At 46.6% G+C, this 27,567-nt stretch overlaps 2 protein-coding genes across 5 annotated transcripts; both read left to right on the forward strand.

Moving 5' to 3' along the window:
- On the forward strand, positions 1-25,277 carry LOC144179106 (uncharacterized). 4 transcript variants are annotated; one of them, XR_013324148.1, is made up of 6 exons: positions 1-201; positions 4,175-4,419; positions 6,921-7,050; positions 10,116-11,204; positions 11,257-11,345; positions 21,606-25,277. XR_013324148.1 is itself a non-coding variant. In XM_077707331.1 (4 exons), the coding sequence occupies exons 1-4, from the start codon at positions 101-103 to the stop codon at positions 10,333-10,335; spliced, it is 696 nt and encodes a 231-aa protein (XP_077563457.1). In that variant the 5' UTR covers positions 1-100; the 3' UTR covers positions 10,336-13,725. The 4 variants fall into 4 exon arrangements, 1 of the variants encoding a protein (XP_077563457.1); XR_013324147.1 differs by having other exon boundaries at positions 10,116-11,345; XR_013324149.1 differs by lacking the exon at positions 11,257-11,345 and having other exon boundaries at positions 10,116-10,419.
- Positions 24,560-27,061, forward strand: LOC144179845 (uncharacterized). The gene is made up of 2 exons (XM_077708273.1): positions 24,560-24,571; positions 25,232-27,061. The coding sequence occupies exons 1-2, from the start codon at positions 24,560-24,562 to the stop codon at positions 25,829-25,831; spliced, it is 612 nt and encodes a 203-aa protein (XP_077564399.1). The 3' UTR covers positions 25,832-27,061.
- The last annotated feature ends 506 nt before the right edge of the window (positions 27,062-27,567 follow it).

The raw sequence follows: 27,567 nt of genomic DNA on the forward strand, positions 1-27,567 counted from the left end.
CGAAGGAGCTATGAACTGCTAAGAACGACGAGGATGCAGTACCGTGCGTGGTACTGAAGTTTCTTGGTGATTACTTTCCTGTGCAAGTAGCTGAGTGAAAATGAGTGCCTCGGCGCGCGTTTGTTGGGCTGCAAACTGCAAACGCTCACAGGCTAAACACCCGAATTTGCAGTTCTTCACCTTTCCTACAGATCGAACTTTGTGAGTGTCCCAAACTGCCTTGAACTACAAGCAAACAAAATGATGCATTTAAGTTTCAGACTAAAGTAAAGGAGAGTGCCACGCTTATAACTTGAGCGCGTCGACGAAAACTTCGTTGTGAGGGAAAGTAAGAATAGGTCGGTGCTGCCGCCACATGAAACAAAAATCAAGCACCCCTCCGTCTACTACGACGATGGTTGAACGCGAAGCTTTCTTGTGAGGGATTCCTGGTTGTCGGCATAGTTTGGACTTTACTTCGTTGAGCTTTGATTCTGACTCGCACGCAGTTTGTACTTTTGATCGCAGCGGCTTGGACTTTGACCATTCGCCATTTGATTTCACACGAAGAAAGAAGCTGTTCAACCATCGTCATCGTTACACGGAGGGGTGCTTAATATATTTACGCATTTTGTACGTGTATACTAGAGTCCCTTCATCGGCTTTTTGCAAAAACGCCGATGAAGAGACTTCATCCTATGCACTCCCCTCTCAATCCTTACTGCTTCGACCGTGTCGCATTCGGATGGACGTCGGCTTCACAGACGCGTACCCACTGAGGGGGATTGGCCATGGCTTGAGATTGGTTTAAATGCGTGTGCTTTAGAATGGGAAAATAGTGATTGGTAAGAGAAAGAATGGACGCCATTCCGCCCTGCGAAAATTGATGTCAGCAGAGCTGTTGTAAACTACTACACATGATGATGAGGGAGGGTATGAAATGTAACTCGTTGTCTCTGCAGGCTTGTCGCTTGCACTCGGCTTCTCTGGCGGCAAATGCTGCGTCCTTACGTATGCGCTCTGCGTCTTCGGGAAGGATCGCTGGGTCCTGCCTAGCCTGACGCATGCGCTAGCCCTCGAATGACGTCAACGCCCTCCGCTTTCCAAACCTAATCTTTACCAAACACATGGGGGGGGGGGGGGGGTTCCATTGTTGATTGATTGTGGGGTTTAACACGCCGACGCAGCGCAGGCAATGAGGCGCACCGTAGTGGAGAGGACTCCGGATTAATTTTGACCGCCTGGGTATCTTTAACGTGCGCCGAAATCTCGTACACACGGGCATTTTTGCTTTTCGCCTCCATCAGAAAAGCGGCCGCCACGGCCGAGAATCGAACCCGCGACCTCGTGCTCAGCAGCACAACGCCTTAGCCACTGAGCCACCGCGGCGGGTGGGTTCCCATTGTTCCCAGTTGCCTTATCATCCACAATGTGGTTTCGATGCTTGTTTTGTGGTTTTTTCTTTACACGAATACTGAGCACTATGCTGCACGCCTAATTAGCCTTACGCATGTGCTCGGCGTCTTGGGTGAGAACTGCTGGGGCCTGCCTGGGTTTTTCGTTTACAGCACGAAGTTTTTCAACCAACGAGAGGCTAACAGCTCCGCTGCAAAAAGCAGCAACACATATTCTCCGTAGGGGTGGGGGAAGACAAATGATTGTACGAATCAGCATATGAGTCTTCCGGTGGCCGTGGTGTATTCACGAAGGAGGGAGTAAATTTCTTTCCTTGTCTTGCCTAGGCTGCTAGCACTGAGGGAGAGAAGAACGGAAGTTTTTTGTTCTGGTTGAAGGCGTTCGAATGCCGACCACGGGAAGCGTTTTTTTCTTCGCTTCACCCACAACGATCGCCAGAGACGGTCGGATTCCCTGCAGTGTTTTTTGCGGTGCGCACAGACGCCGTCAGTGAGACAGAAAACTTCGCTTTAACAACAGATTCAGAGTGGCGCTGGTGTCACAAATGCTCTAGTTACAAGGGTGCGAGTGTGTAGCACCCTTTCTGCAAGTGAGCACCATTGGGCTAATGGTTGCCTGCGCACTTGTGCACTGTCAGGGGTTGTGTATGCACGCACGTTATTGATGCCCACCAGAACAATGTTCTTTCAGTTAAAACAAAACGTTATTCAGCGTTTAGTGTCTCTCAAATATGCTACGAGAGTACGGCACTATCTCCAAAGTGCAGCCGCATTGGTTAGTGTTTTCATGTTTTTCAGCCATGCTGACTTCTACTTTCAGACGATGGTAGTCTGTTATCTTCTAATACACATTCAACCATACCAATGGGCTAAATGCTTCTAACAGGATTGTTTGGCCATTGAGAAAAGCAGACAAGAAAATATAACACACAGATGCTAGAACGTATAGCTTGCAAAATTAAGTATGCCGAAACGTTTCAAAACTGGTATTGGTTCAGGTCACATAATATTAAGCTCACGAATAAACAGCAAGCAGGTGGAACAAAAAAATTTTAGATGCCCACACAGGCTTGCTGCAAATTTCTGTTGGCTGAAGTTGTTATTGCTTCTGAAAATGGAGCCCAAGGAACAAACCATAAAGAGGAAGGAGACGGGCACAGCATTGTTATTCATTTTCTTGTTTAATTAAAATTTGAACATCAGATGAAGCTATTTTGGTTATAATTACCATATTTGCACGATTCTAACGCACCTCCAATCGTAACGCTTAGGTAATTTTACGTATAAAAGTTCGAAAAAATAATTTAAAGAAGATTCTACTGCGCGGATGTAAGAGACATGACACCATGTACCTGGCACAATCCATTTTATTTGATGCATGCAACTGTAGCAGCAAAATTCCTTGTACTATGTAAATTTGCTTATCCATCTCCTGCTGGCATTAAAAAAAAAGCCGGGTAGGAGACCCATTGTAACGTGCATGCAAATTTCAAGGCTGCTTTTAGCAGGAAAAGGTGTGCATTAGAATCGTGCAAGTACGGTAGTGGATAAAAGTTATTGAGTGATTGACTTTGGTCATTATTTTAATTAATTGACGTTATTCAGTTATTATATTTGATCACAACATTATTTACTTTATTATCGATTTTAAAGCCCTGGCTTGGCCAATCGAATTTTCTGCAAATATCTTCAAGGTTGGGGCAATATTAGATGAACTACGGCCTTTGAAGTTTCACAGATACTGGTGAAGGCGTTTGATAATTTAAGCTAACAGTGCTGGTGAATGTGCCAATGGTTACAGAATTAGCAATTTGTACATCTTGCACCAACAAAGTCTGCCATGTAAAGTCGCTTATTGTACACAAAGTAATTCACTCATATCTATTGTCCTTCCCAGGCCACCCACTGACCTCCTAAAGTGCCTGTAGCATGTACCACAGATCTGGGGCTGAGAGTACGCCTCTGTGTAGCAATATAAAATTTCTGTTCATTGTTAATGTTTTTGTGCCGATTAGACGCACAAGCTGGGTGGTTGAGTCTTGTGTTGCCGCAGAGATGGCAACACTTTTTGCCTGCATGTGCAAAGGACCCTAATGCTCCCAGCCAATAGTGTTTCACCGCTGCAATAACCCTTGTAATCATCATCATCATCATTCTGCGCCCACTGCAGGGCAAAGGCCTCTCCCATTAATCTCCAATCATCCCGGTCCTGTGCTAACTGCGACCAATTTATCCCTGGGAACTTCTTTATCTCATCTGCCCATCTAACTTTCTGCCGCCCCCTGCAACGCTTGCCTTCTCTAGGGATCCACTCTGTTACCCTTAATGACCAACGGTTATCTTGCCTTCGAATCGCTTTCCCTGCCCACGCCCATGCCTTCTTAATTTCTACTAATATGTCCTTAACACTCGTTTGTTCCCTGACCCACTCCGCTCTCTTCTTGTCCTTTAATGTTACACCTATCATCTTCCGCTCCATTGTCCGCTGAGTCGTCCTCAATTTAAGTTGAACCCTCTTAGTGAGCCTCCAGGTTTCTGCCCTGTAGGTGAGTACCGGTAAGATGCAGCTGTCATACACTTTCTTCTTCAGGGACAATGGTAGGCTGCCTTTCATTATCTGAGAATGCCTGCCCGATGCACTCCACCCCATCCTTATCCTTCTAATTATCTCTGCCTCATGGTTGGGATCCAGGGTCACAACCCTTGTAGGGCGCATCAAACCCATGTGCAATGTTATTACGAGAACACCTTTGCAGTCATGGGTACCGCCTGTATTGCAGGTCCAAGCAGTGGTGCATAAGCAGCGGCTGCGCCCACCTGACGCGATACCACAGGCGGGCTCTCATCCGGCGTGGGGCAGCCCTCTGTGAGAAGCACTTCCTTCCGTCCCAGTTCATGACGCCTCCGGCCGGCACTAATGCACCGAAACAACTCCTGTGGAATGCAGTTCCCTCGGTGTTCCCTCTCTCGCTGAAGGCATTCGGAGAGGGAAAAGCGAAGCCCGAGAGGCCACATGTTCAACAACGTAAGCTGTTTCTAAACCAGTTTGTCGTCCCATTTTGAGTACAAGCAGTGTTTGTTGCCAGTGACTGTTGCTTTTTTTTTTTTTTTTTTTGTGAGGAGGGTCTGAGCAGCTCGAAGCAGGAATTGAACTGGGCACTGCTGGAAAAGAGGCTGCAGGTTCGACTCTCACACCAACATTTGCCAGTGAGACCAGGTTTAGCACAACGTTGACAGATGGGGCATTAGCTCTGCAACATCATCGTAGCAGCATGCCATGAAGGAATTGTATGAGCCTATTGGACATGTACGAAGCTAGAGGCTTTAGGTGCAGCCCACTGCTGTTTTCACAACTTGCATAGGCGAGCTGCTGACACTGCATCACTGAGTGTTGTGGCCTAGCTAAGTCAGTAGCAATAATGATTGTCAGCATTTGTCAGATCTCCGCTGTGGGACAGACGCTTTTCACAATGACTACTGCGTATTTCGCAGTACCGTGTCACCTAAGTTCATCAATTTTTCTTTCGCTAGCTCAGTTGATTACTTCATCTGATTTGCTTTGGCTTCTCTTCCCATCCCTTGAAAGTCACACCATTACTTTTGCAATCCACCTGTTGTCTATTCACATTACATGCCATGTCGAACTTCATTTCTTTTTCATTTAAGCCAGGATGTTCTTTTTTTTCTTTCATGCCTAAGCAAGGTGAGTTCTGCAGCCGGCAAGTTAGTTGTACGAACTGATAAGACAATCGAGAATATACACGAGGTTTTCACATTTGCAAACAAGTTTGGTGACTAGCATTAATCACTGCGCACTAGTCGTTTAGCAATGCTTTTGAATTGGTCTCTGAGTGTCAGACGGGAACAGCCTAGATGGAGTGATTGTTCAGATGTAAAGCTCTCAGATTTTTTTTCCGCAGTTCAGGTAACTCGTTGGCCAAATTCACAGCTGAATTCACATTTTTTTTCTGAATGGGCTCCTTTCTGGGAATTTTGTGGTAGTGGGATGATTCGACTGCCCACATGAGCTGTTTTCTCTTTATTTTGTACATCAGTTTCAATGCGAAAATTTGAATGAACCAAATATCAGGCAAAACAAACAAAATCGAGTCGTACAGGTCTGTGTACAGTGAAATCTCGATATAACAAACTTCAGGGGACCGCAGAAAATTGCTCGTTATTCTGAAAGGTCGTTGTAGCGAAAATCGCAACATTTAAGACAACAAATAATATTTCAATGCCTAAAACGACTTACCTGTAAGAAGTGCATCCTTGAAGTCATTTCTCACAAAAAATGCGCAAGTGATCATGAAACAATCACATTTATTTAACGTAATTGGCAAATTTCTTCTGGTGCATGCAGCCCAAGCTTCCTAGCATGAAGAACTCCAACTCTTCCACATTTTTGTGGACTGACTCATTGGCCGTGCGGTTTTCCCCCGGCAATGTGCAGAGTTTTCGTATGCTGCCCAGCACATCCGCAGTCCTCACGTTCTCGTATCAGTCTTCGAGTGCGGCCGCGACGCCCTCGGAGGCATTGTCGTTCATGCCTCGCTCCCTTCTTCATCCTGAACACTCACGCTTTGGAGAATGTCCTTTGTTGTGAGCTCCGCTGATGTCCGTGAAGATCCAGCAAGCCACCCGAGCAGCGGCGGAATGTAGAAAAACTTAAGGTGGGGCGCGAATAGTGCGGTCGCGGCTTTCTGGATGGAGGAGGCCACCCATGCTTCATTTTTTTTCTTCTCACATTTTTTCTATCTCTCGCATCAGCTCCCGTATTCGCGGAGCTATAGTTCATCTCAGAAGCTACATGCAGCACTGTGGAGGCTACATTGTTGTACCCCTCAGGGCGCCTAACTCACCGCGAAGGAAGCAACAAAAGGCGCCGGGGCCGTGCGGTGCCACTTGCCGAGAGGGGAAAAGGGAGTGTCCTTTCAGGACCCCCTTCACGGCGGATTAGGCGCCCTCAGTGGGCGCACTATTGATAACAATATAGCCTCCACAGTGCTGCATGTAGCTTGTGAGATGAACTATAGTTGCAAGATGTCCTCTTCTGCGCTGCGCTTTGCCGTGTAGTCTGCTAGCATACGGCTCTGGTTGCCGCGATTGTTTAACGGAAATCTAAGAATCTCCGGCCTTAGAAATATGAGTTTGTAGTACTGAGGCGTTCTTAACATGGCACGTAACTAAATAAAATGATCGTTATTTTGAAAAGTTCGCTATTCTGAAGTACGTAGTAGTGAAATAATTTTCCATTGAAACTATAGGCAGTCGGCGTGGGATTTCTTAAATGCTCGTTAATCTGAAATGTTCGTTAATGTGGTGTTCGTTGTACCGAGATTTGACTGTAGTAGTCCCTGTGTTGTCATGAGTACGTACGACTTGTATATAATGAAGAAAGTTGTGAAAGTTGGTACAGCTTGATTAAAAATATCGCAAAAAAAAAACAGGGTTGGGGGAGAGGGAACTGAAACACTATTTGGCATGTATAAGAAAAAATCATTATTCTTTTTTCTTTTTTGGCAGAGAAATCTGACGGACCCTCGGGTAAAGATGATGCTGAAGGCAGCGAGGAAGGAAGCCTGGAGTCTGTGACCACCAGAAAGAAGGTGGATGTAGAGGATTACGAAATGGCCGCACTGCCTACGTTTAGAAGGTGAGTGGCCAGCTGAAGTTGCAAAAAAAAAATCAGATTTCTGGTGTACAGCTTGGCTATGAGGCGTGCCGTAGTGGAGAACTCCGGATTAATTTTGACCACCTGGGGATCTTTAACCGAGCTGAAATCTCGACACACGGTCATTTCCTCTTCTCGCCCCCATCTGAGAAGCAGCCACCGTCGCCAAGATTGAACCCACGTCCTTAGGGCCGGTCAAGTTGCATCGAAACCTCGTAAAGCTGGTACACATTTTGCACGCCACAATTATATTTCTTGCCAACGTTACTTTGATGGATCATACAGTGAAGGCTCGTTAATTCGAACTTCAATTATTTGAACTTGTGGATGATTAGAACGGCAGGATTCAGTCTGGCCTAGCTCCATGGTAATCTATGTTAAATAAGGCCCATTAAAAGCCAACTGCACTCAAAATTTCTACCTTTTGGAAATGTTATTTTCATAAAGTCTTCCTAAAAATACTGCAAGAAACAAAATATGACAGCTGAAATATGCATATCCGCGGTGCAAACTAGCATAAAAAAATTAGTGCCCTTCGACTCTGTGAAAACGGATGACTTGTGAAGCTGCGCGCCCTCCACAGAGGGCAAGAAACAAAGCACTTTTTTTTCGTAATTTATGCCTGAGTGTACTTCTTAGCAAATTATCCGAATTAAATCTGGAAAGACCTGAGCTTCATCCTAGCGGACAAACGTAGAGCTGCCTCTTTCCCTACCACGTAGTAGGAATCTTACTGTTTGTGTACCACGCCAACCCAATCCACTCTACCACTGAGGGCACCGGACTGGTCGCATTGGGCTGTTTGGCGGCCACATTTAAACCTCGCGCCAACACAACGGACATGTCATCAGCATGGGTATGAAACCTTTAGCAGCGCGTGCCCCACCTCCCTCCACTCCCAACCTGTGCACGCATAAGCTGGAAACCGGTCATGAGCGGGTGCTTGGAGGTGAAAGGCACTGTCGAACATGTTGCTCTGAAAGCCCTTTAAGCTGAACAAGTGATATTGACCCATGTCGGCGTTTCAAGCGAGCCAGTTGCTGTTCATCCGCGACAGATCCACAGCTACATGGCCAGCTGAACTAGAGGTGGCAACGGCGGCTTTCCGTTGTTTCCGCGCCCCTTCTCCAGTTTCCGCTCTTCTTCCTCCAAGCGAACGACATGCGTCCGTCCCATAGCGAGTTAACACCTCGAAGGCCTTGATCTTTGTTCTAGAGGACACACACGTGGGGGTCCCTCTCGCTGCCCAGTCATAAGCATCTTATTGCCTGCGCAACACACCAACCCCAACGCCCCCTGTATAAACATTGCCTAACGCTTCGCGCGCTTTTCAATGGGAAGGGTAGGGACGCTTAGTTCAGGCACTCATCCGCTATGTGGCGCGTGCCGGCGGACATCTCGCCTTACGTCACTGCTCGCGAGTCGCGAACGCTGCACCCACTTCTACGACGTGTACCTGTCAGCTTGCCTGTTGGGCTTCAAGGGCCGTTTCGCTCACATCTTAGCTGCGACGGGGCGCTAGTTCTTAGGCGCACCGGGGATCTCATTCAACGTGTCGCTCCCTTCATACTTGCTGCATTTTTCCAAAGATAACTGACGGAGGCGGACTGAAATAGTGTAAGAACATAATGATCGTTGGATAGGCCAATAACAAACAGAAAAACGATATTTTCGGATGGGGCAGCCATTATTTTACTGATAATTTTCTCTCTGGAGTATTTAGAGAAGAAAAAATTTTGTGCACGTTTTTTGTTCAGGCGCTCACTTCTACCATTACTTTTTGAATAATATCACGTGCTTGTTAATTTCAGAAAATTATAGAAAACAAAAGGATAAGCAGCTGAGGGTCCTGCCACGATATCCGGGCGCTTCTGCAGTACAGTCCTCAACTTTAGAAGTGCGTACCGGTGCGGAGTGCGAACAGCGGGGTCAAAACAAGACCAAAATGTGGAGGGGATAGAGGGGGGATGCCCCACTCAGAAAATTTCGGGGCCTGTGATCCGAGTAGGTAAGCGTGCAAAGCAGGCGTCAGCACACGGGATTTTGCTTCGTGGCAAAGGCGGTTTTATCAGCGACAGACCAAGACAGACAGGCATGGTGAAAAACAAGAAGGCGTAGGAGCGCTGCCTCGGGAACGTTAACCAAGTTTTCAACTGTTTTGCATTGTTTCCAAGAAGCGGCGCTGGACGGCGGACACGAAAGCACACTGGAAGGCTACGGAGCGGGAAAGGGTAGGAGAGAGCAATAGGAGAGTGGCTGTTTGGCCATTTTTCGCTCACGCGTTAGGCAATGTTTATACAGGCGGCATCGCACCAACCCAGACCCAAACCGCTCAATTGTAGAGGACAGCTGACAGGGCACATTGAGCCATGAGACTCCCACGTTTAAATTTCCCACCACCCTGACGGGTATGTCATCGGTAGCGGCATTAAGCCCTGCTGTGCGTGCATGCCCCTCCCTCCACCCCCATCCTGTGCACACCTAAACCGGCGACCAGGGATGGGCACATAATTAAGCGTGAAATAAACCGGCGAAGGGAGAGAGAAAGACTTTCCAGGTAAAATCCTGGATAAAATTGGTTAACACTCTAATCTTCTTTGCGGACTACGCCAATGTGGAAGCGAGTTCCATGGTGTCTAGTGTGCTAAGAGGCAAGAACATCATTTCTCAGGTCAGAAGCACAGAACCTGTCACTGCTGATGACGCTGGCAGTGATTACAACATTGTACTGCTGGTATTTTCTTCCTCGGTTGAGAGAGTAAGGAAAGAGGAGGCCTTCTGGTACGTTTTCTCATCAGAGCAAAAAGTGCTAGCTGTTATCTTCAAGGACTAAAGGCAGACAGCAATTACAAACTTAGCAAGCCCTTCTATGTTCGCATGCCCAACTGCTTCCAAATACCGTGCACTGTTGGTATTCTCCGCTTTCATTTGTTCTAACTTTCACTAATTCGTCCTGAGACAGCTCCCCTTGCGGTTCAAATCAACGAGCTTTTACCGTGTCATGCCAGTCTCAACTTTTCTGAGCGTGTGCATCGCGTTCATTGCAGAGAGCGGCTGATGAGCATCGCAAAAAAGCAGTGGCACGAGATCAAGCGGCTGCGCTCAAACGTGCGCAACCTAGAACGAGGAGTGGTCGCCAATGTCCTCCAAGACGAGCTGTACCTGCTTGAACTGCTTGAGCGCAACCTTGATGGTCCTCTCCTCGACCGGGTGTCCGACATCATCGTAGGAGACGGCGGGGAGAGCTTCACCGATGAAGACACGTGATATTTGCCCCGAAAGTCGCTTTCCTGCTTCCATTTTGAACTGTACCCCTGTGCTCTTGCAAGAAGACTCCACACCTGATCATCAGTAAAGCCACCCGCTACTAAAGATGTCGGTTTATCACAAAATTCGAGTCCCTGTTTTTTGGCCTGGCGTCTTTAATTCTACAGGTTCCTTCTTTTTGTCTTTCTGCCAATTTTTTTTAGATAGTAGTCGTAGGTTTAAAAAAAATGGTGCCGAAAGCTAGCACAAACAAAGAGGCTCGTTGTTTCCCAAAGCAGTTAAGCAAACTGTGGAGTAAGCATGGAGTTTATCCTCTTACTTACTTTGTTAGTAGTCTTTTTCAAGCCAATAACGATCGAAATGTATGAGCTCTTGCTTACCCCCTGCACTTTCTTCACATGAAGGTCATGGAAGGAAGTGTCACCTAGTTGAAACCAATCTGCTGCCAGAGGGGCACCTTTTTTCTCAATATTCTTCTCTTGGTTTTGCAACTCGCCCCCCCCTCCCCCTGTGTTCCACTTCACACCATCTACTGGAACCGTTTGTTACTTTTGTACTTGGAACACTGCCACAAGGCAACGCAGCGAGCGCTTGTTGTTTTTTGCAGTGTACTTTTTTATTTGCTATCTTAAAAATCAAGAAGCCATTTATTTTTAATTACAGGAACAATGCAATATATCACTAAAGTATTGATGTCTTACTCAAATATTATGCTGAATGCTTTCTTTTTCAAGGATTTTTTTTTTAACTTGCTGCATGTGTGATTGGCACTTGCTCTCTTCCTTGCTGGGCTATGTCTTCTCCAGTCGCTGCATTACCATATTTCATGCGGGGAAAGACTCGACCAAAAACAGCTTCGCTCTGAAATGGTGAGGGCAGGTAGTTTGGTTCCAGCTAGTTTGTAAACCATTACGTTCGCAGCGCAAAACCCGGACGATGGACAGAGAAAAACCGGGCCATTTCCACTAACGCGAAACCTGGGGAGTGACGCAGCATGCAGCGTATTAGAGGTGAGATGTTTGATGCGTTAGTAAGCGTAGTAGTAAGCCCGCTTTGATGCGTTAGTCAGCGTATTTCCACTAATTCAGTTATTTTGCCAGCTTCTGACACCTCAATAATTTCAAGCTGTTCCCACACAAGTTTACAGTGCACGAGGAGAGAGAGGAGAACTTTCTGATCTTGTGTAACTTGTCCTTTCTAGCTTATCTGCAAAGTTCAGTGCTCAGAGCTCCGCGATAAGTATTCAAAGTGCATAGGCTTCCCTAAAGTATTTTTGAGATGCGCTCATGAAGACCCAGCAGCCTAATGCGACACGCTAAGCAGAAAGCTCCTACACACACATCGCACAGCAGGAAATAAAACAGCTGTCTTCTATTCCTTTCATTGTTGCTGACTTGTATCAGATGAATGTTTTTTCTCTGCCCAATGGATTAATTTTTGCGCACCGTTACAAACGCTAAGGTTTGGGAGGTTTGAGAAGCTCACAAAGATCGTGCAAATATTTTCTTCACGCTGTAAGGCATACAGTACCTTATTCACAAATTGGCTTTCGTTATGGCTGAGTGCAAGAAGGTGCATATCTGCAGCATGCGTTGTTTATTCACATGCAAATGCAATGAGAAGGTTTGGGCTACGCCCTTGCGAACCACGCAGACAGCGTTGTCCGGAGTACTTGAAGGCTGCTTTTGTGCCTTGAATTTCCATCGTAACCATCATTACCACAACGAACTGCATCTCAACCCAAACAGTTATAACATGGTTACAGTGCTGAGGGCTTGATATATTCGCTAACGAACGCAATAAATAGTATACATGCCAGTGTTTAGTGTAACAAGAATCGAAACCAGTGAATATTTCCAAGCAGCTCTTTATTGTTTTCCGACCCCTTCAGGCATAAAGAACAAATCCTGGCTTTCTCGGGATGGCTTTTCATGAATTGCAGAAAATTACTCTCACTTTCTTGTCCTGGACTGAGGAGCCCACCCACTAACCAGCTCGATTTTACTGTTAAATAGTTTTTTTCTCCTCCCCCTCTTGAGTGTGGTTTTACTATAACGCATATCTGAATATTCGGAAGATATGGCTGTGGGAAATGTAAAGAAATATCCCTCCAAGTCTAACAGGCCGCTTGTGGCAAGAGTTGGTCCACCGCTGTAAAGTGCCCATTTGCAACTTTGCAGACTGATGCAACCAAAAAGACACGCCCCTATTGAAGAGGGGGTGTCACGATGCTCCACTGTTAATATTCATGCAAACGCGCATACTGTGTGTACGTCTCGTAATTTCCCACCGTGATGGTGTCTTCTGCCTGCTTGTTGCATGTGTTGCATGTGTTACATCTAAAGATAATTTTAAGGGGCAGCTATTAAATTAAACTGAGTAAAAGAACACAGAGACGTGAACTGACAGCGAACTACCCGCTGACAGTTGTTCCCTACCGCAAATGCATTGCAGAAGCCTGTTTTAACTGCAATGAAAAATTGAATCAGAAAGAGGGCTGGTACTAACATATCAAAAGCTTGTATGTCAGAAAAGTAGGTTCCCCCCCCCCCGCTCAAGTTATCGTTATGGTTTGCTTCCATTCTTGTGATTTGGCAAAAATAATCTAGAATGGCAACTGGCATCAGTGTATGTCTGTGTAATGGTAGTAAGGGTTGTTTGTTAAGGCAGGCTTAGCCTTGTATACAATTGCCGCCAATTGTTCCGCCTAAGTGACACGATATCGTATCAGACACAAACTTGCTACTCATCATGTATTCCTGATTTTTTCTTTTTATCCATGACTGTTTTTTCGTGAACCTTAAAATTCTTTGTTCAATGAATTAGCATCCGACAACCTCAATGGTCGCAAGGTTCATTCTTCAGGGATGAAGTGCCTGAAAAGTGTAAAGAAAGCAAAGTACCTCTCGGTGGCTGCCTCCCAGACACAATGTCCTCGTTGCTCAGTTGTTCCCTCTCCCCCTATTGAAATATCCCTCGTCCTTCATTTCCACCTGTATATCTTCACGTTATGTGACCTCTGCGTCCCAAATACAATTACATACATTCATTGAACGTCAGTCAGCTTTCTTCTCCAAAAGACGTCTGACCTGCACCATTGTATCATGCTGAAATGTACAAGTACTGAAGCAAGCACTCTTGATAAAGTCAACTTTTGGGTTGAAAACAGTTTATTTTTTTTTTCTAATCCTGGGGTCATGTGCTGTTCTGGTTTACTGAAGCACAATCTGTCATGCTTGGAGCCTTCCAAACCTCCCTAACATGCATGGATGTGTACACAAAGCTGGAAACAATGCGGAAATTGAAGTTTACTGTGGAATCGACTGGTTTAAACATGACATTGGGTTCTTGCATTCTCTTCCAAGTTTCCACCGCAGCTTATCGTGTTTCGTTCCTATGGCAACTGTATACACTAATCTCGCCGGGAATATTGTGTGCCGTTGAAAGTCATGTCTTTAGCGAGTCACTTGAAAAAATTAGTGCCCTTCCACTCTGTGATCAAGGATGACCTGCAAAGCTGGACGCAGTCCATGGAATGCACTAAAAAAAAACACATTTATTGTAATTTGCGATGAAGCAAACTTCCTAGCCAATTAGCCGAATGAACCTCTCAGGATCCAAGCTTCGTTCTTGCAGATAAACATGGAGCTGCCTGTGTCCCTCCCGCATCGTAAGCATCTTACTGTTTGTGGGAGGCCGGGTTCAGACTGTTGCCGCAACCAGTGATGCTAACGCTGCGCCAATTGCGCCAAACTGCGCTCAAGTGCTTTTGCTGCTACATCCTGCTACATTTCCTTTAAATTTGGCAATTCTGCGCCCAACCTGCGCCGAAGGGTGTACGCCGACTTTCAGAAACAAAACTAACTACTTGAGGTTCCCCATTGAAAGTGACATCGTGGTGCACCTGTTTTCAGGATGCAATCCGAGCCAAGCCAAGGCAAACTGGCCTTTGCTGCGATAACGGCGATGATGCGTTTTGCGGCTGGCGCTTCGTAGGCGTTGTGAAATCTCCCCCCGCCCCCCACCCGGGACTGTTAATTCCGTGCAGTGCGCTTCGCACCTATTGCGCTCGCGAGACCAGCTGCCGCCGTCGCGACCGTCCACCTCACCGTCTTCGGGCCGCGATATGCGTGCCGTACTCGTGAAGTTCGGCAACATCGTCAGGCATCATGAAATTGCTGTACTCGCTTGCCAACACGCCCCGTCAGCGTACGCGTCGACCGGGTGGTGGCGGAGTTGTGCTGGAAGAAAAGTAGGCAAGAGACGAGGACGCAGGAGTTGTAGTTACAGCGGAATCTCGATGATACGAATTTCTGATAAGTTCCGGCGAAATTGCATTGTTTGAAATGGGAAAAATTTCGGCTATTACGAAAGGACCTGCGGTGCCCGGCGGATGATACGAACGAGTCGGCGAGGTGCCCGACTGCCGAGCGAGCAAGCTACGGCAACGGTCGGGCTCTCTGCCCTCTTTGTCGCTCTTTCTCCAGGAACGGCCGCGCTGTTGTTTTCTTCTCACGAAAACGCGCCGCACACTCCACAGGCACACTGACGCCGCCGCAAAACCACCCAGGCGCTGCGCGGGGCGCGGCCGGTCGTGGCAACATGGCGGCTGTTTCGGCCGCGAAGTGGTGCGGGGCGCTCAAAAGACTGCTTCTAACCGCTCTTTAAAATGCCGCTCAAAGCACTCACAAAGTATTTTGTGCAATAAATGATCTAATAATGTGAGCGAAAACGGTGCTACAAAACATCATTCGCGGCACTAGTGGAAGCGCCCGTGAAATATCTGTCGGGGTGCTAAGCCTAAACATCCCCGGCGGAGCCAGCCGGCTGTCTCGAGCGCTTCGTAACTGCCGTCATGAGGCGCATGCCTTCCCATTGGCGCAAGTCGTCAGGCTCCTCTCACTGCCACGCGCGTCGCGCGTGATTTTCTGACTGCGGTCGCCGAGTGGCCGCCGCGAGTGTGAAAATATTGCGTGCACGACGCAAATGCGCACGAATCGCGCACAAAAACTCTCCTGTAGTGAGCTTGGGCACTGCGATTGAGGAGATGAAAGTCCAAAATGGACTGCTCGGCGACATGGAGGTTTAAAAAAAAACGCAGAAAAACGTCACGGATTTCTTCATGCAAAAGAAAAGAAATAAACGAAAACTTGTTTAGTGCTTAGTTTTTTTGTCTGTGTTGTTCATACGAATTTCGGATGATACCAATATTTTTCGTAGTCCAGCGAGATTATATCATTGAGCTTTTACTGTAAACAGATTAGAATTTACAGAGTGCAGGGGAGAAAATAGTATGCAAGGACAGGAAACGATGAGAGAGTTCGGGCCGTGCGCCAACGAGCGAGTACGGCAATTTCACGACTCCTGACGTTGCCAAGCTTCACGAGTACGGCATGCATATGATGACGCCCGTCTTAGATTTCACGTAGAGTTCATAGAGGCATAGAATTCACATACGTGGGAATTGAAGGTGAAATGCGCGCATGCGGCCTCGCAGGGAATTAGCATAGTCTCGGAGTAGTGGGGAGGGATTTCACAACGCCTACGAGGCGACTGCCCATTTTGCTGTGTAAACGTCAACTGAAGTTTCTGCGCACAACTGGGTGCGAAGCCCGTTGACAGGCCTTGTCGATGGCATTTTCAAAGCTGAAAGATTTGTACATTTTACTTTTATTTTGCTTTTCTTGTATGTGTGCCACTGCAGGTTGATAGGGGTTTCATTTCATGACCGCCTTTAGGCATAGCAGTGTGCAAACAAATGACGGAGCGGTTCTTTTGCCCAGACTTGAACCTTTGTTATACACGGGCACCTTAACGGCCGTTACGAGAACGGCAGTTGGCCTTAAAGGCAGTTAGGCGGAGTTACATGGCAGGGCGAGTGCTGCTGGAAATCCAACGGCGATCACTGCGCCAACGGAGGTCACCGGTCTCCATTCCGTTGGCAGATGGGCAAGATGGCTGTCCCCAGACACGTGTCCCCGCTGCAGGCGAGCGCGCTGTCACAAACTCACTGTACTGTTACAAAAAACGGTTGCGACGAGTGAAAGAAAGACACTGTGTAACATGCAGTGCAGAAAATAATTAGAGAAGAAAATTTTTGAGCTCACGAGGTAGCATTTCAAGAGTAACGTGATAAATCATCCAAACAGTTCAGTTCCACAGCCACAGTTCAGTTCCCATGGCTGTTACGGCATTCAACTGCTGTTTGCGTTAATGGCCATTGCAAGTGCCCATGTAGCAGGGGTACAAAAGCGATGGCTGATTTGCCGTTCATTATTGCTGCAATGGCGGTGCACCAGCGTCACAGGCAATTTTTTATTCGGATTTTAATGGCCTACCTTGTCATTAACTGAGGTGTTTTGGTTTCTTGCGGCAAACGTGTCGTGAAAGGGCACAATTCAGCCTGGTGCTGCCTCCCATTATTTTCCACCACAAACCTGTGCACGCATAAACCGGCCGCTCATGTGCGCGTGCCTATAGAAGTTACAGATGCCGTCAAAAATATCCCCTGATAGCCCTCTGAAGAAGTGATATTGGCTCACGCGGGCGTTCCAAGCGGGCAAGTTACTGTTAATCTGGGAGGGATTCGTCGCTACTCAACAAGCTGTACTTGAGGTGATAACGGCGGTGCCAGCAGCTTTCAGTTGTTTTTGTGCCCAATCGCGCTTGTGTTCGGGCCAATGCTGCAATGCTTGCTCTTCTTCCTCCAAACGAACGGCATGCATCCATCCCACAATGATTTAAAAGCTGGAAGCCCTTGAGCTATATTCTAGCGTACAAACACGTAGCTGGCCGTTTCTTCCCCCTTCTATGCATCTTACTGTGTGTGTAACATGTCTGTTTAACACATCAACCCACACCCGAACCTCTCGATTAAGGACGAAAGCTGACTAAATGCATTGAGCCATGTAATTTTGACATTTATATCTTCAACCAGTACAACCGGCATTTCATGCATAGAAGCTTGAAGCCTAGCTGTGCATACACGCCCCCTTTTTCTACCCGCAAACTGTGAACGCATAAACCAGCAACCAGGTATGGCGCATACTTTGGTGTGAAAGACACCGGCCAAAATCTCACTTAGAAGGCCTTTCAAACTGAAAAAGAAATATAGGGTAGGCTCTAGCCGACGTTTCAACTGGGGAAGTTTCTCTTCTATGGGAGGGATTCGGAGCTACTTGGAGAAGTGAATTTGAGTGGATATGGCGACGGTGGGTTTCTGTCGTTTTAAGGGGCAGCCCTTTTGCAGCCGTTACCCGAGCTTCTCGGGAGCGTTGTCTGTTTATGTCCGCATAAGCGAGTGAGTGAATGCTGCAGCGACGAAAGAAAGAAAACGGAGAGAAGCATCTAGTGAAGGGTGAAGTGGAGTATGACACGTGTGGCTACAGCGTCATCTCTCTCACTGCCTTTCCCTCACACGTGTAATGCGTCGACACCAAGAAGCGCCCTCCTCGGGCACTTTCCCAAGAAGCTGTTCTTTTCTCCGCTAATCCAAACCTCGTGACGTTTGCATGGGAGGTTCAAACACAATATGCAACAACATACTCACTGCTCCCTTGTGCGGGGCTAATCCGAACCACGTGACATCTGTGCGGGAGGTTCAACCACAATTTGCAACATGCTGGCCGGTGGCGACGCCGCACTGCGAGGTAGCAGTAGAGTAGCGCACGCCACTGTACCTTTGATGATCACGCGAACACTTCCTGAGATGCAGCAGAAATGCGCCGTGACCGAGAAGACTGCAGCTCAGGCTGCACACAAATTTCATATTAGGGGTGCAGTAATTGCCAGTACATTTTTACACCCGTCCGTGCTTCTGTTTATTTTTTGCAATCATCTGATAACCACACTCCCGCCGTTAGCTGCCAACTGCACAACTTGCCAAAGGGGCATCGGTTGAGACATGGGGGAAAATAGTTGATAGAGGTGCCAGCGGTGGTGAGGAGGAGCCCCGGAGCGTCGCCCGGTAAATTGATGACACCGGAATGAAAATGGGGGGGGGGGTGAGACATATACTGCTTTGCAGTAAAATGTATTCCGGTATTTTTGGAATGTGCATTGGCCCCAAATAGGCCCATCCTTATTTTTAGGAGCCACATGAGGGGCGAGAAATATTTACTGAATATGCCAGGTTTTGTGTGGTGACTATTTTATGTGAACCGGTCCTGGTTGCAACTGGGTTGACTTTCTTCGGTCATTATTGCAGGCTGACCCTCCGGGCCATTTGGCAGAAGTGTAAAAAACAAACAAAGGTCAACCTGTAATAAAATGGATGCGGTGTTCTTTTCTAGGCTTTAAACTTCTCTGTAGTTCATCAAACTGTAGATGTCATCCTTGTGCAAACATTCTTTTGGTTGTTTTTGTCGTTTTCGTTTCTCATGTTCCTGTTGAAGCATTTTTGCCTGTTGTTGGACCCTATTGTGATTGGTGGCAGACAGAGAGCTGTGGGTGCTTTATTTCAATTCTAGCGCATTCTTCGCAGTTGGTAAGCATTGCAGAAGAAAGCAACAACTTTTTTGTTATTTTCTGCTTCATCTGAGGCTGTCGGATAACCTGATAGCCGTGCATGTCATGTACGCTGAACTCGGTGAACACTAGCAAAGTGGTTTCCATTGGGACTACTGTCCCAAATTACGTTTTTGTTCTTGATTGATGGGACACGTGTGCATGGAAGTTGGGCATAGAGGCTAATGCAGGAACAGCCATAGTGAGGTGATGGGAACTTGCTAAGAAAGGGTTAGTTGAGTGGATCGCCTAATTCTGGGTGATGCTTTTTGGGGCACCATGAATGTGGCCAGAAGACCCCAGAATTCCTGGAACTCGTGTGGAGGCATAATCATGGCAGCTTTCAGTGCTTGCGTGGCAGCCTTTAGTGGGTCATGTAGTCTGTCGCTAGAACAGTCCACCTGTTGGCGGCTCATTATGTGGGGAACGGGCATAGAAGGTCCATTCCCATCTGTTGCAACAGGTCGCGATGGTGCGGTGATGGGCTGCAGCAGTCGAGCTGGCGTCGTTGGCATTTTCCACTGCTGGCAGCCAAAGAAGCTGCGAACGTAGTGGGCGACGTCGGATGTAAGGCGGGGCCAGCAGCATCTCGGGTTGATCTTCCCGAGTGTGCATACTGAAGGGCCCCGATGATGGGTCGTCGTGGCATGCTTCCAAAATTTTGTCACACGTTAGACAGGAAGGTACTTCGTTCTCGTGTATGGTCAAAGTTCTTTACTAGCACCAAATTTTTTAGGCACAATTCAGCGGAGTTGCACTTAACTGTCTTTGGCATGGCGACGTTGCGTCATTAAAAGTAGACGGTCATGATGTGCGTTTCTGGACCGGCCCGCTGCTAGGCGGCTAGTTCACTTTCTGTCACGGTGCTGAGGAACTCGGCATGTGGCTCAGTGAGGGAGCCCGTTTTATTCTGCAAAGAGACCTGCCTCCAAGCAAAAGTTTTGCTGTCACATCGTGGTCTCACCGGCCAGGTTACAACTGCTCCATGCTAGTGCGGGAAGTGTGATTGTAGGTGGGACCTATGGCAGACAAAGGCATCCTATGTTAGTAACACGTGGCTTGTGGTAAGAGCCGGTCCAGCACTGTTTAGTCCCCATCTGCAGCTATGCAGGTTGAAACAACACAAAAAGACACACCTCTCTTGGAAAGAGTCACAATGTACCACTGTTGATATTCGTGCAAATGCCCATATACTGTGTATTGCACTCATGTAGCTTCCCCACTTTGATGGTGCCTTCTGTAGATCATAGCAGTTCATGTCGAGTGCTTAGCTAGTCTACTTCATCTAGAGATATTTATAAGGAGCAGCCAGAAAACCCTAGAGTGACGGAGTGCAGTAACATAAACTGACAGCCACAGACTGATGATCGCTTCTATCCTTTCACAAATGTGTCGCAGAAGCAAATGCTAACTAATGAAAAAATGAAAAACAAGGAGGGCTGGTTTTGACGCACCAAAAGCTTGTGTATACCAAAATAAGTTTGCCCCTCCCCCCGATACATTTTCGTTATGGTTTGTTTCCATTTCTTTCATACGACAAAAATAATCTATACTCGGTGACAACTTAAGAACGGCACCGGAAGTTTCCGCTGTTATCCTCGTAGCCGGATGTTTCTCCGCGCGGCGAAAGTAGGGCATTACTGGGAATATTTTGAACATGGCGTGAGCCGTTCCCGTGATTTTTTGGACTTAATATGCTTATAAACGACTCCAGTGACGACAAACAAACTGCGTGAGACAAGGCAGATGATATCACGCATTCATACCAAACCCCTTTCAAAACGCGCACGCACTGACGTCATGGGTCCGGCGCTTTGGCGGAGTGATACGCTACATGAGGTGGTGCCGTTCTTGAGTTGTAACCGAGTATAGAATGGCAATTGGCATCAGTGTATGTCTCTGTAGTGGTAGCGAGTTTGTTTTGCTGAAGCATACTTAGCCGTGCATAAAAGGGCTGCCAATTTCTCCGCCTAAGCAACACCATATTGTATCAGAGAGACAAACTCTCCACTTGTCATGTAAGCCTGGTTTTTCCCTGAATGTTTCTACCGGAACCTTAAATTTTTTTGCACAATGAATTACCATCCCCTCAATGAGTGACATGGTTCACTCATCAGGCAACAAATTCCTCAGAAGAGTGTCTCTCCCCACCATTAAAATTTCTCTCCTGTCCTTTATTTCCACCTTCATAACTTTATGTTACGTGACCTCACTGTCCCAACGCAATTACATAAGAGGAGTTTGTTTCTGAAATGAGCAAAATCCACAGAATTCGAATTTAAGAAAAAATCAAGTTCGTTATTGGCCCTAAATATGACGTTGTCAAAGCTGTTATAAGGTATACTTCAAGTCCTGTAACGGAAGTTGATGGCCTCAATAATTAAAATTATGCAGTAAATTACAGCAATATCAGGATAAGTTTGGATTTGGAGGAGGATAAGTTTGGATTTGGCTCACAGTGAATGGAGGCATTCAAGTTGATGCAGCATTCTTAGGAGAACTTTGATGAAATTGGCTTTGAAAAAAAAAAGTACGATTAAGTTGCACATTAGGCGCAATCTTGTTTCAAAGTGCCCGTGCGCATTGACATCCACGTCTGTCACTCCGGTGGAGTGATGCACGGCGAGATATTGCCGTCGTTAACTTGTACCCAAGTATAACTCCTATTTTGTGCTTGCTGCTTTCCTTTCATGTAACTGTTTGCGCTCTGCCTCTATCTTTGTCAGTGGAAAAGTTCTCAGTGGTTCTTTGTCCTCCTGTTGCAGGCCCTTCCCTGAATGGCTTCAGTGAGCAGCACAGTCCCCCTGTCAGGTTGTCGGGCTGGCACTGCTGCAGTGCCAGCAGTGCAGCTTGACGGCACCTGCTCCGAGTTTACTGGAGATCAGCCAGCGCATCTACAAGGGCGAGCGCCCTACCAGTGCAGACAATGCAGCTGGGCATCTATGTGGAAGGCCCACCTGGCCAGAGGGGCGCACCCACACAGGCGAGAGGGCCTTCCGCTGCCTCTTCTGCCCCAAGCCCTTCACGTGTTTCCTCCAACAGAAGGCACACGAGCACAAGGAGCACAACCACCGCCTGTAGTGCAGGAGGAGAAGAAGGGCCCAGCCATGTGTGTGCACAGACACAAGCTCCTAAAAGGTCAAAGGGGAGCGGACCCCTTCTTGCGAATCGTTACAAAGAAGGGTTGTTTAGCAGGCCAAGGTGTCGGGAGCTCAGGGAGAGAGCCTGCTTTATCATTCAATGACGTCTGTCTCCGAGCGAAGATTTCCACGTTTGTCATCACATCGTCGCCTCACCAGCCGAGTGACCATTGCTCCGTGCTAGTGTGGGAAGTGTAATTGTGGGTAGGAACTGTGGCAGACAGTGACATACTGTGTCCTTCACAAGCATCTCATGATGGGGACTGCTGAGTACCGGCTTAAACGCGCAGTACTGCTGTACGAGCAAAAAGGCGCAACCTTTTCAAAAAGGGTGCATTGTTTTTTGGGGGAATTATGGAATTGTGTTGCGTCACCATTTTATATACGTATGCTAGTGTATGTGTTGTATGCCTCAAGTAATTTCCCACTGGGACGTTGCCTTCTGTAGGTAAACGGTTGTTTAAGTCCAGTAATTTTTTTGTGTGCTCCTTGTGCAGATACTTTTAAGGGGAAGCTAGAAACATTCAGAGTGAGGGAACACAATGGGCACGATTTGACGCCATCTACCAGATTAAGTTTCCACTATTTTTAAAATGCATTGAAGAAACGAACGCATAATGGAAATAAGACTTCTTGACTTTGCCATGACTTTTTAATAATGGATGCCAAACATTGGCATTATATTTCCAGATAGTCATGTTTCTCCCACACGTTTTCAGTGTGGTTTGTTTCCATTTGTTTTTGTATTGCCAATCGGCACAGTTGACCTTCGGCGGCCAGTTGTGGCTCAGTGTATATTTTTTGTCGGTGTATTCTTGGAAAGTTCCGAGCATCCCTAGAGACGTCTTTTTTCTTGGCTACCATCAGCCGTGTTGTGTGCTATCTCTGTTGTCATGATGCCTGATTAGCAGATTGCTTGCGCGTTCAGTACATGTTTATCATGTAATATTTTTGCGTGAACAAACAAAAGTTCGAGAGCACAGTGTAATGTTGTGAATGTGAGAATTGCAGTGAATGCCACTGCAGGTTGCAGTGAATGCCGCATGGTAGCACTGCTATTAAGTTCTGAGCAGAACAGACATTATGCAGCAAATGCACTTAGCTGTTCGCTTCATTGCTGATTGTGTAATTAGCATGCCCAATTTACTCATGTAGACCATGGTGCATGTCTCTCACATGGTCTTCTAAGTGAAAGGCCACAATGCATTCTCTGAATAGTCAGTTGTTGAAGTGATTTAGGTAGTGGTGAGGGTACATATGTGTTTGTCTCACATTCTGAAGGCAGGCCCCAGGTTTTATTCACGCAAGGGCTCGAATTTACGAAATTTTATTTTCAACTTTAATTGTTTTACAGTAGACTCGTGACCATTCAAATTCAGATAATCCAAACTTATCGTTAATTTCAACGAATTTCTAATTTTCATTGGCCCGTTGTTTTTTTAATATTTTTCAATTTTTTAAACTTGCCTAATTCAAACTGCTCCGTTGCATAAATTAGGTTAATTGTACTTTTTTGTTGTCCTTGAAGGAAATGTTTTGCCATTCTGATTGCCCTGGATAATATTTGCACCCAGACTCAGCTTTTCGAAATTTCCTTTTCAACTCAAATGGCTTTCCAGTAGACGCATGACAATTCAAACTCAGATAATTCAGACTTGAGGTAAATTCAAACGAATTTCAGAAATTTGGTTGGCCCGTAAAATTTTTAAATTTGCTTAATTCAAGCTGCTCTGGTGCATAAATTCAGTTATTCGTACTTCTTGGTTGTCCTTAAAGAAAATTTCTGCTGGATTTCCTGCTTACAGATGCACTTTTTCATTTGAAGAACCCTATGACTAAAAATATTTTTGCTAACTGGCATTATTCTTTGTTATTTCTTGATAGGTCAGCTGGTTTTGTGGTGGGAGCATCTATCACTAATGTTGTTTTGCCATCTGTTGGCCTCCACAAGGCCAGATGTTTTATGTGCTGCATTAACCAATGCTTTCACACTAAATTGTGAATACTAAAAAACAAGAAAAAAGTCGAAATTTTGAAGGCTGACACGGCACAAAAACACGCTGACACGTGGTTAGGTGTACAGTGTCTTTGCCAAAATTTAAACTCGAAGGGTCCCCAGGATTTGGTGTGAATTATCAGTTCTCATAAGTATGACTTGGGGTAATATACCAATTTGCGTTGTAATGAAACATTCACATATGTAAAAATAATACAACACGGACACACACTACTGAAGTGATACACAAACTTTGAAAACAAAAAAAAATCACAAAAGGAGGACTGCTTTGTTTCTAAGCAAGAGTTCCCAATTTGTCCCCGAGCTACGAAATGGCTTTCACAGAGGCTGCATGGGGGGACACAGTAATAGCGTGTTGATAATGTTCTGCCATTCTGAAATTTCACGTGACACCACACCCATTCGTATGGTGTAGAGTGAGACTTTTACACATGCTGTCTGACATGACTGCAGGCAGTTTCTATTGTTGAAACCTTTACAGCTGAGTGTAGGGATGACAGATATTTGAAAATAGTTTCGGACGTCTTTTTCACATTTTGCTGCAGGCCTTCGATTCTCCAACATGTCACCTTTGGTTAGTTTCCCCTTGCTGTGCATTATCTCCCTTTGGTGAAGAAGAAAGTTTCGGGAACAAGTGCACAAGCTCTGCAAATCTGAGTTTCATGTGAAGTTATTGTTGACTGAATTTGATGGTAACTTAATTCTTCATGGATAGTATTCATTTTATCAGCCGTTCAACTGAGCTCTGGCCAGTTCTCCATTGCTATGTGCCACTGTATGTTTGCATGTGTGTATTATGTATCCACTACAGAGCGCATCCAACTGGACCAATTTCATGTGCCTGATTATAGTACGCATGTGCTGGTGCAGCCACCCTAGCGCCGTTGAGTCATTGAATGCGAATTTTCTGTGGAGATTAACACTTTCTTTGCTTCCTTGGTAGTCATGAGCTTAGCAGGTTTTAGCGAATGCATGATATCAGGGGTGGCCTTTCTTGGTGCGAGAGCACTAGACAGGCCGTTCTTGAACAAATGATGATCCGGAAATTTTCAATGCCTTTTGAGCAAAATACTTCTAAGCCAGCAGAATGGAGGGGCGCTTGTCTGCATAGGTTGACAGTGCTCAGGCATGTTAAGCTTGTGCAGAGAGGCTCGCCTGGCATTGATGGAGACGCTCTGTTTTGTGTTGTTTCTTCTCTCGCGTCACTTTTTGCGCTCTCCCTCTGTGTTCGTAGGTGAAGTGCTCTCAGGGTTTTTCCTTCCTCCCTCTTGCAGGAATTCCCTCTACCCCGAATGGCCATAGGGTGCAGCACGACCCTCTGCTGGGTCGCCGGCTATTGCGCTGTCAGCAGTGCAGCTACGTTACGCCATCATCGATCAATCTGAAAAAGCACTGGCGCGTGCACACGGGTGAGCGCACCTACCAGTGCAGTCACTGTGGCAAGGCCTTCACGCAGAAGAGCAACCTGGCTACCCACCTGCGCATCCACAGTGAGCGCCCCCACCAGTGCCACCTGTGCCCCAATGCATTCACCAATAAGAACACGCTGGATAGGCATGTGCGCACCCACACGGGTGAGTGCCCCTACCAGTGCAGTCACTGTGGCAAGGCCTTTGTTCAAACGGCCCACCTCGTCAACCACCTGCGCATCCACACGGGCGAGCGCCCCCACCAGTGCCACCTGTGTCCCATGGCATTCACCAAGAAGACCACGCTGGACAGGCATGTGCGCACCCACACGGGCGAGAGGCCCTTCCACTGCTCCTTCTGCCCCAAGACCTTCAAAATGCGTTTTCTCCAGAAGAAACACGAGCAGAAGATCCACTGCCAGTAGTACACCAGAAGAAGGGCCCAGTCATCTATGTGCGCAGACGGCCACTCCAGTGAGATCAGAAGGAAGCCACTTCTCTGTGTATCGTGACAAAGCAAGGTCGGTTCTTTTGTATATTGGGACTTGACTCCGAGCAAAAATTTTCGCGTTTGTCATCACCACATGGCCTCTCCAGCCAGGCGACAAGCGCTCCGTGATTGGGCGGGTAGTGTGATTGTGGGCGGGACTTGTGGCAGACAGTGCCACTCTGTGCCAGTCTCAAGTGACCACTGTGTAGAGTGCCCATTTGAACACACGCTGTAGCTTTGCAGACCGACACAAGCAAAAAGACATACCTCCAGTGCAAAAGGGAATCGTGATGCCTCACTATGAATGCACATGCCGTCTGTCTGTGTGCGTCTTATACAATTTCATACTTTGATGGTGCCTTCTGCGAGAAAACAGGCACTAATGTCCAGTGGTCAGTGCATGTGCTCTTTGTAAAGAAAATTTTAAGGGGCAGCTAAGAACATTGACAAGTAAAGAAACGGAGACATATACATTGGAGGCCACTGCCCACTGAAGTTTGTTTCTATCCTTTCGAAAATCTATTGCACAAGCCAGTGCTAACTATAATAAAAATTGAAAATGGCTGGGGGTAGTACTGATAGTAATACCAAGCACTGGGTCCATAGGTCTGAAAAGTCATCTTCCCACTCATTCTTTTGCGGTACGGTTTGCTTCCATTTCTTTATTACATTCACTTAATGACAAAAATAAACTTGCGGGCCATTGGCATCATTGTGTGTGTGTTGTCGTAGTTGTATCAGAGGTTGTAATTGCTGAGGCAGACTTAGCCTTGCATTGAACAGCTACAAATATCAGACACGGAAAGCCACCACTCATTGCTTAGTTTTGTTTTCCCACTACCCGAATATTTGTAGTTCACCTTCAACATTCTCTGCACAATGAATGACCAATCAAGAGCCTCCATGGCCAGAAGTTATTTTCTTTTCACAAATGAAATGCCTGAAAAGTGTAAAATAGGGAAAGGAGCTCTTTGTAGGTGCCTCCCAGACACTGTGCTGTCATTCCTGTAAACAGCTGTTCCCTACCCCATTTAGATCCCTCAGTTCTTCCATTTCCACCTTCATATTTTCATCTTACTCAACCTCTGTGTCACAAACACACTTACGTAATTGCACTGAACTTCAGCCAGCTTGCTTCTCAAAAGATGGCTGAGCTGTGTCATTACATCATGCTGAAATGTGTACGTCGTGAACCGAGCACTCTTTTGGAAGTAAATTTGTTGGTCAATCTAGCTTCAACCAGCATAAAACAATTTGTTTCAGTTTTTGGAAAACTTGAGGTCTCGCACTGTTCTGGTTTATGGAAGTGCGTGCTCTTAACTTTGGAGCCTGCCAAGCCTCCATGTCTGACATGCAAGGATGTGCACTCAAAACTGGAAAAATACACACATTGAAGTTTACTGTGGAAAAAAGCAGGTACAAAAATGGCAGCAGGCACTTGCATTCTCTTCCGAGTTTGTTGAAAGCTATCTCCTTGGAACAGCAAGAAAATGCTACTGGAAGGCAATGCGTGAAAGAAGGTGCGTGCCCTACTTAACAATGTATGCCTGTAGTTTTCAATATACATCGCCCACAAGTAAGCCTTTCCTCTGCTAGGAGCCACAAGCAGGTAAAGGATTACCATGTGGAAATGCAAGGTTTTGTGGTGACAACTTCATGCATGTTGCTGTT

The sequence above is a fragment of the Haemaphysalis longicornis genome, unplaced genomic scaffold (genome assembly GCF_048455015.1).
Source record: "Haemaphysalis longicornis isolate Haplotype H1 unplaced genomic scaffold, Haemaphysalis longicornis Haplotype H1 scaffold_4, whole genome shotgun sequence".
In the NCBI taxonomy this organism is placed as follows: Eukaryota; Metazoa; Arthropoda; class Arachnida; order Ixodida; family Ixodidae; genus Haemaphysalis; species Haemaphysalis longicornis.

What these genes read in the sequence shown, in the direction of transcription:
- LOC144179106 (XM_077707331.1), top strand. Translation starts at nt 101, where the DNA reads ATGAGTGCCTCGGCGCGCGTTTGTTGGGCTGCAAACTGCAAACGCTCA. An exon ending in TTTCCTACAGATCGAACTTT is followed by an intron (nt 202 to 4,174) that starts GTGAGTGTCCCA and finishes CCTGTATTGCAG; the next exon opens with GTCCAAGCAGTGGTGCATAA. An exon ending in GCACTGCCTACGTTTAGAAG is followed by an intron (nt 7,051 to 10,115) that starts GTGAGTGGCCAG and finishes CGTTCATTGCAG; the next exon opens with AGAGCGGCTGATGAGCATCG.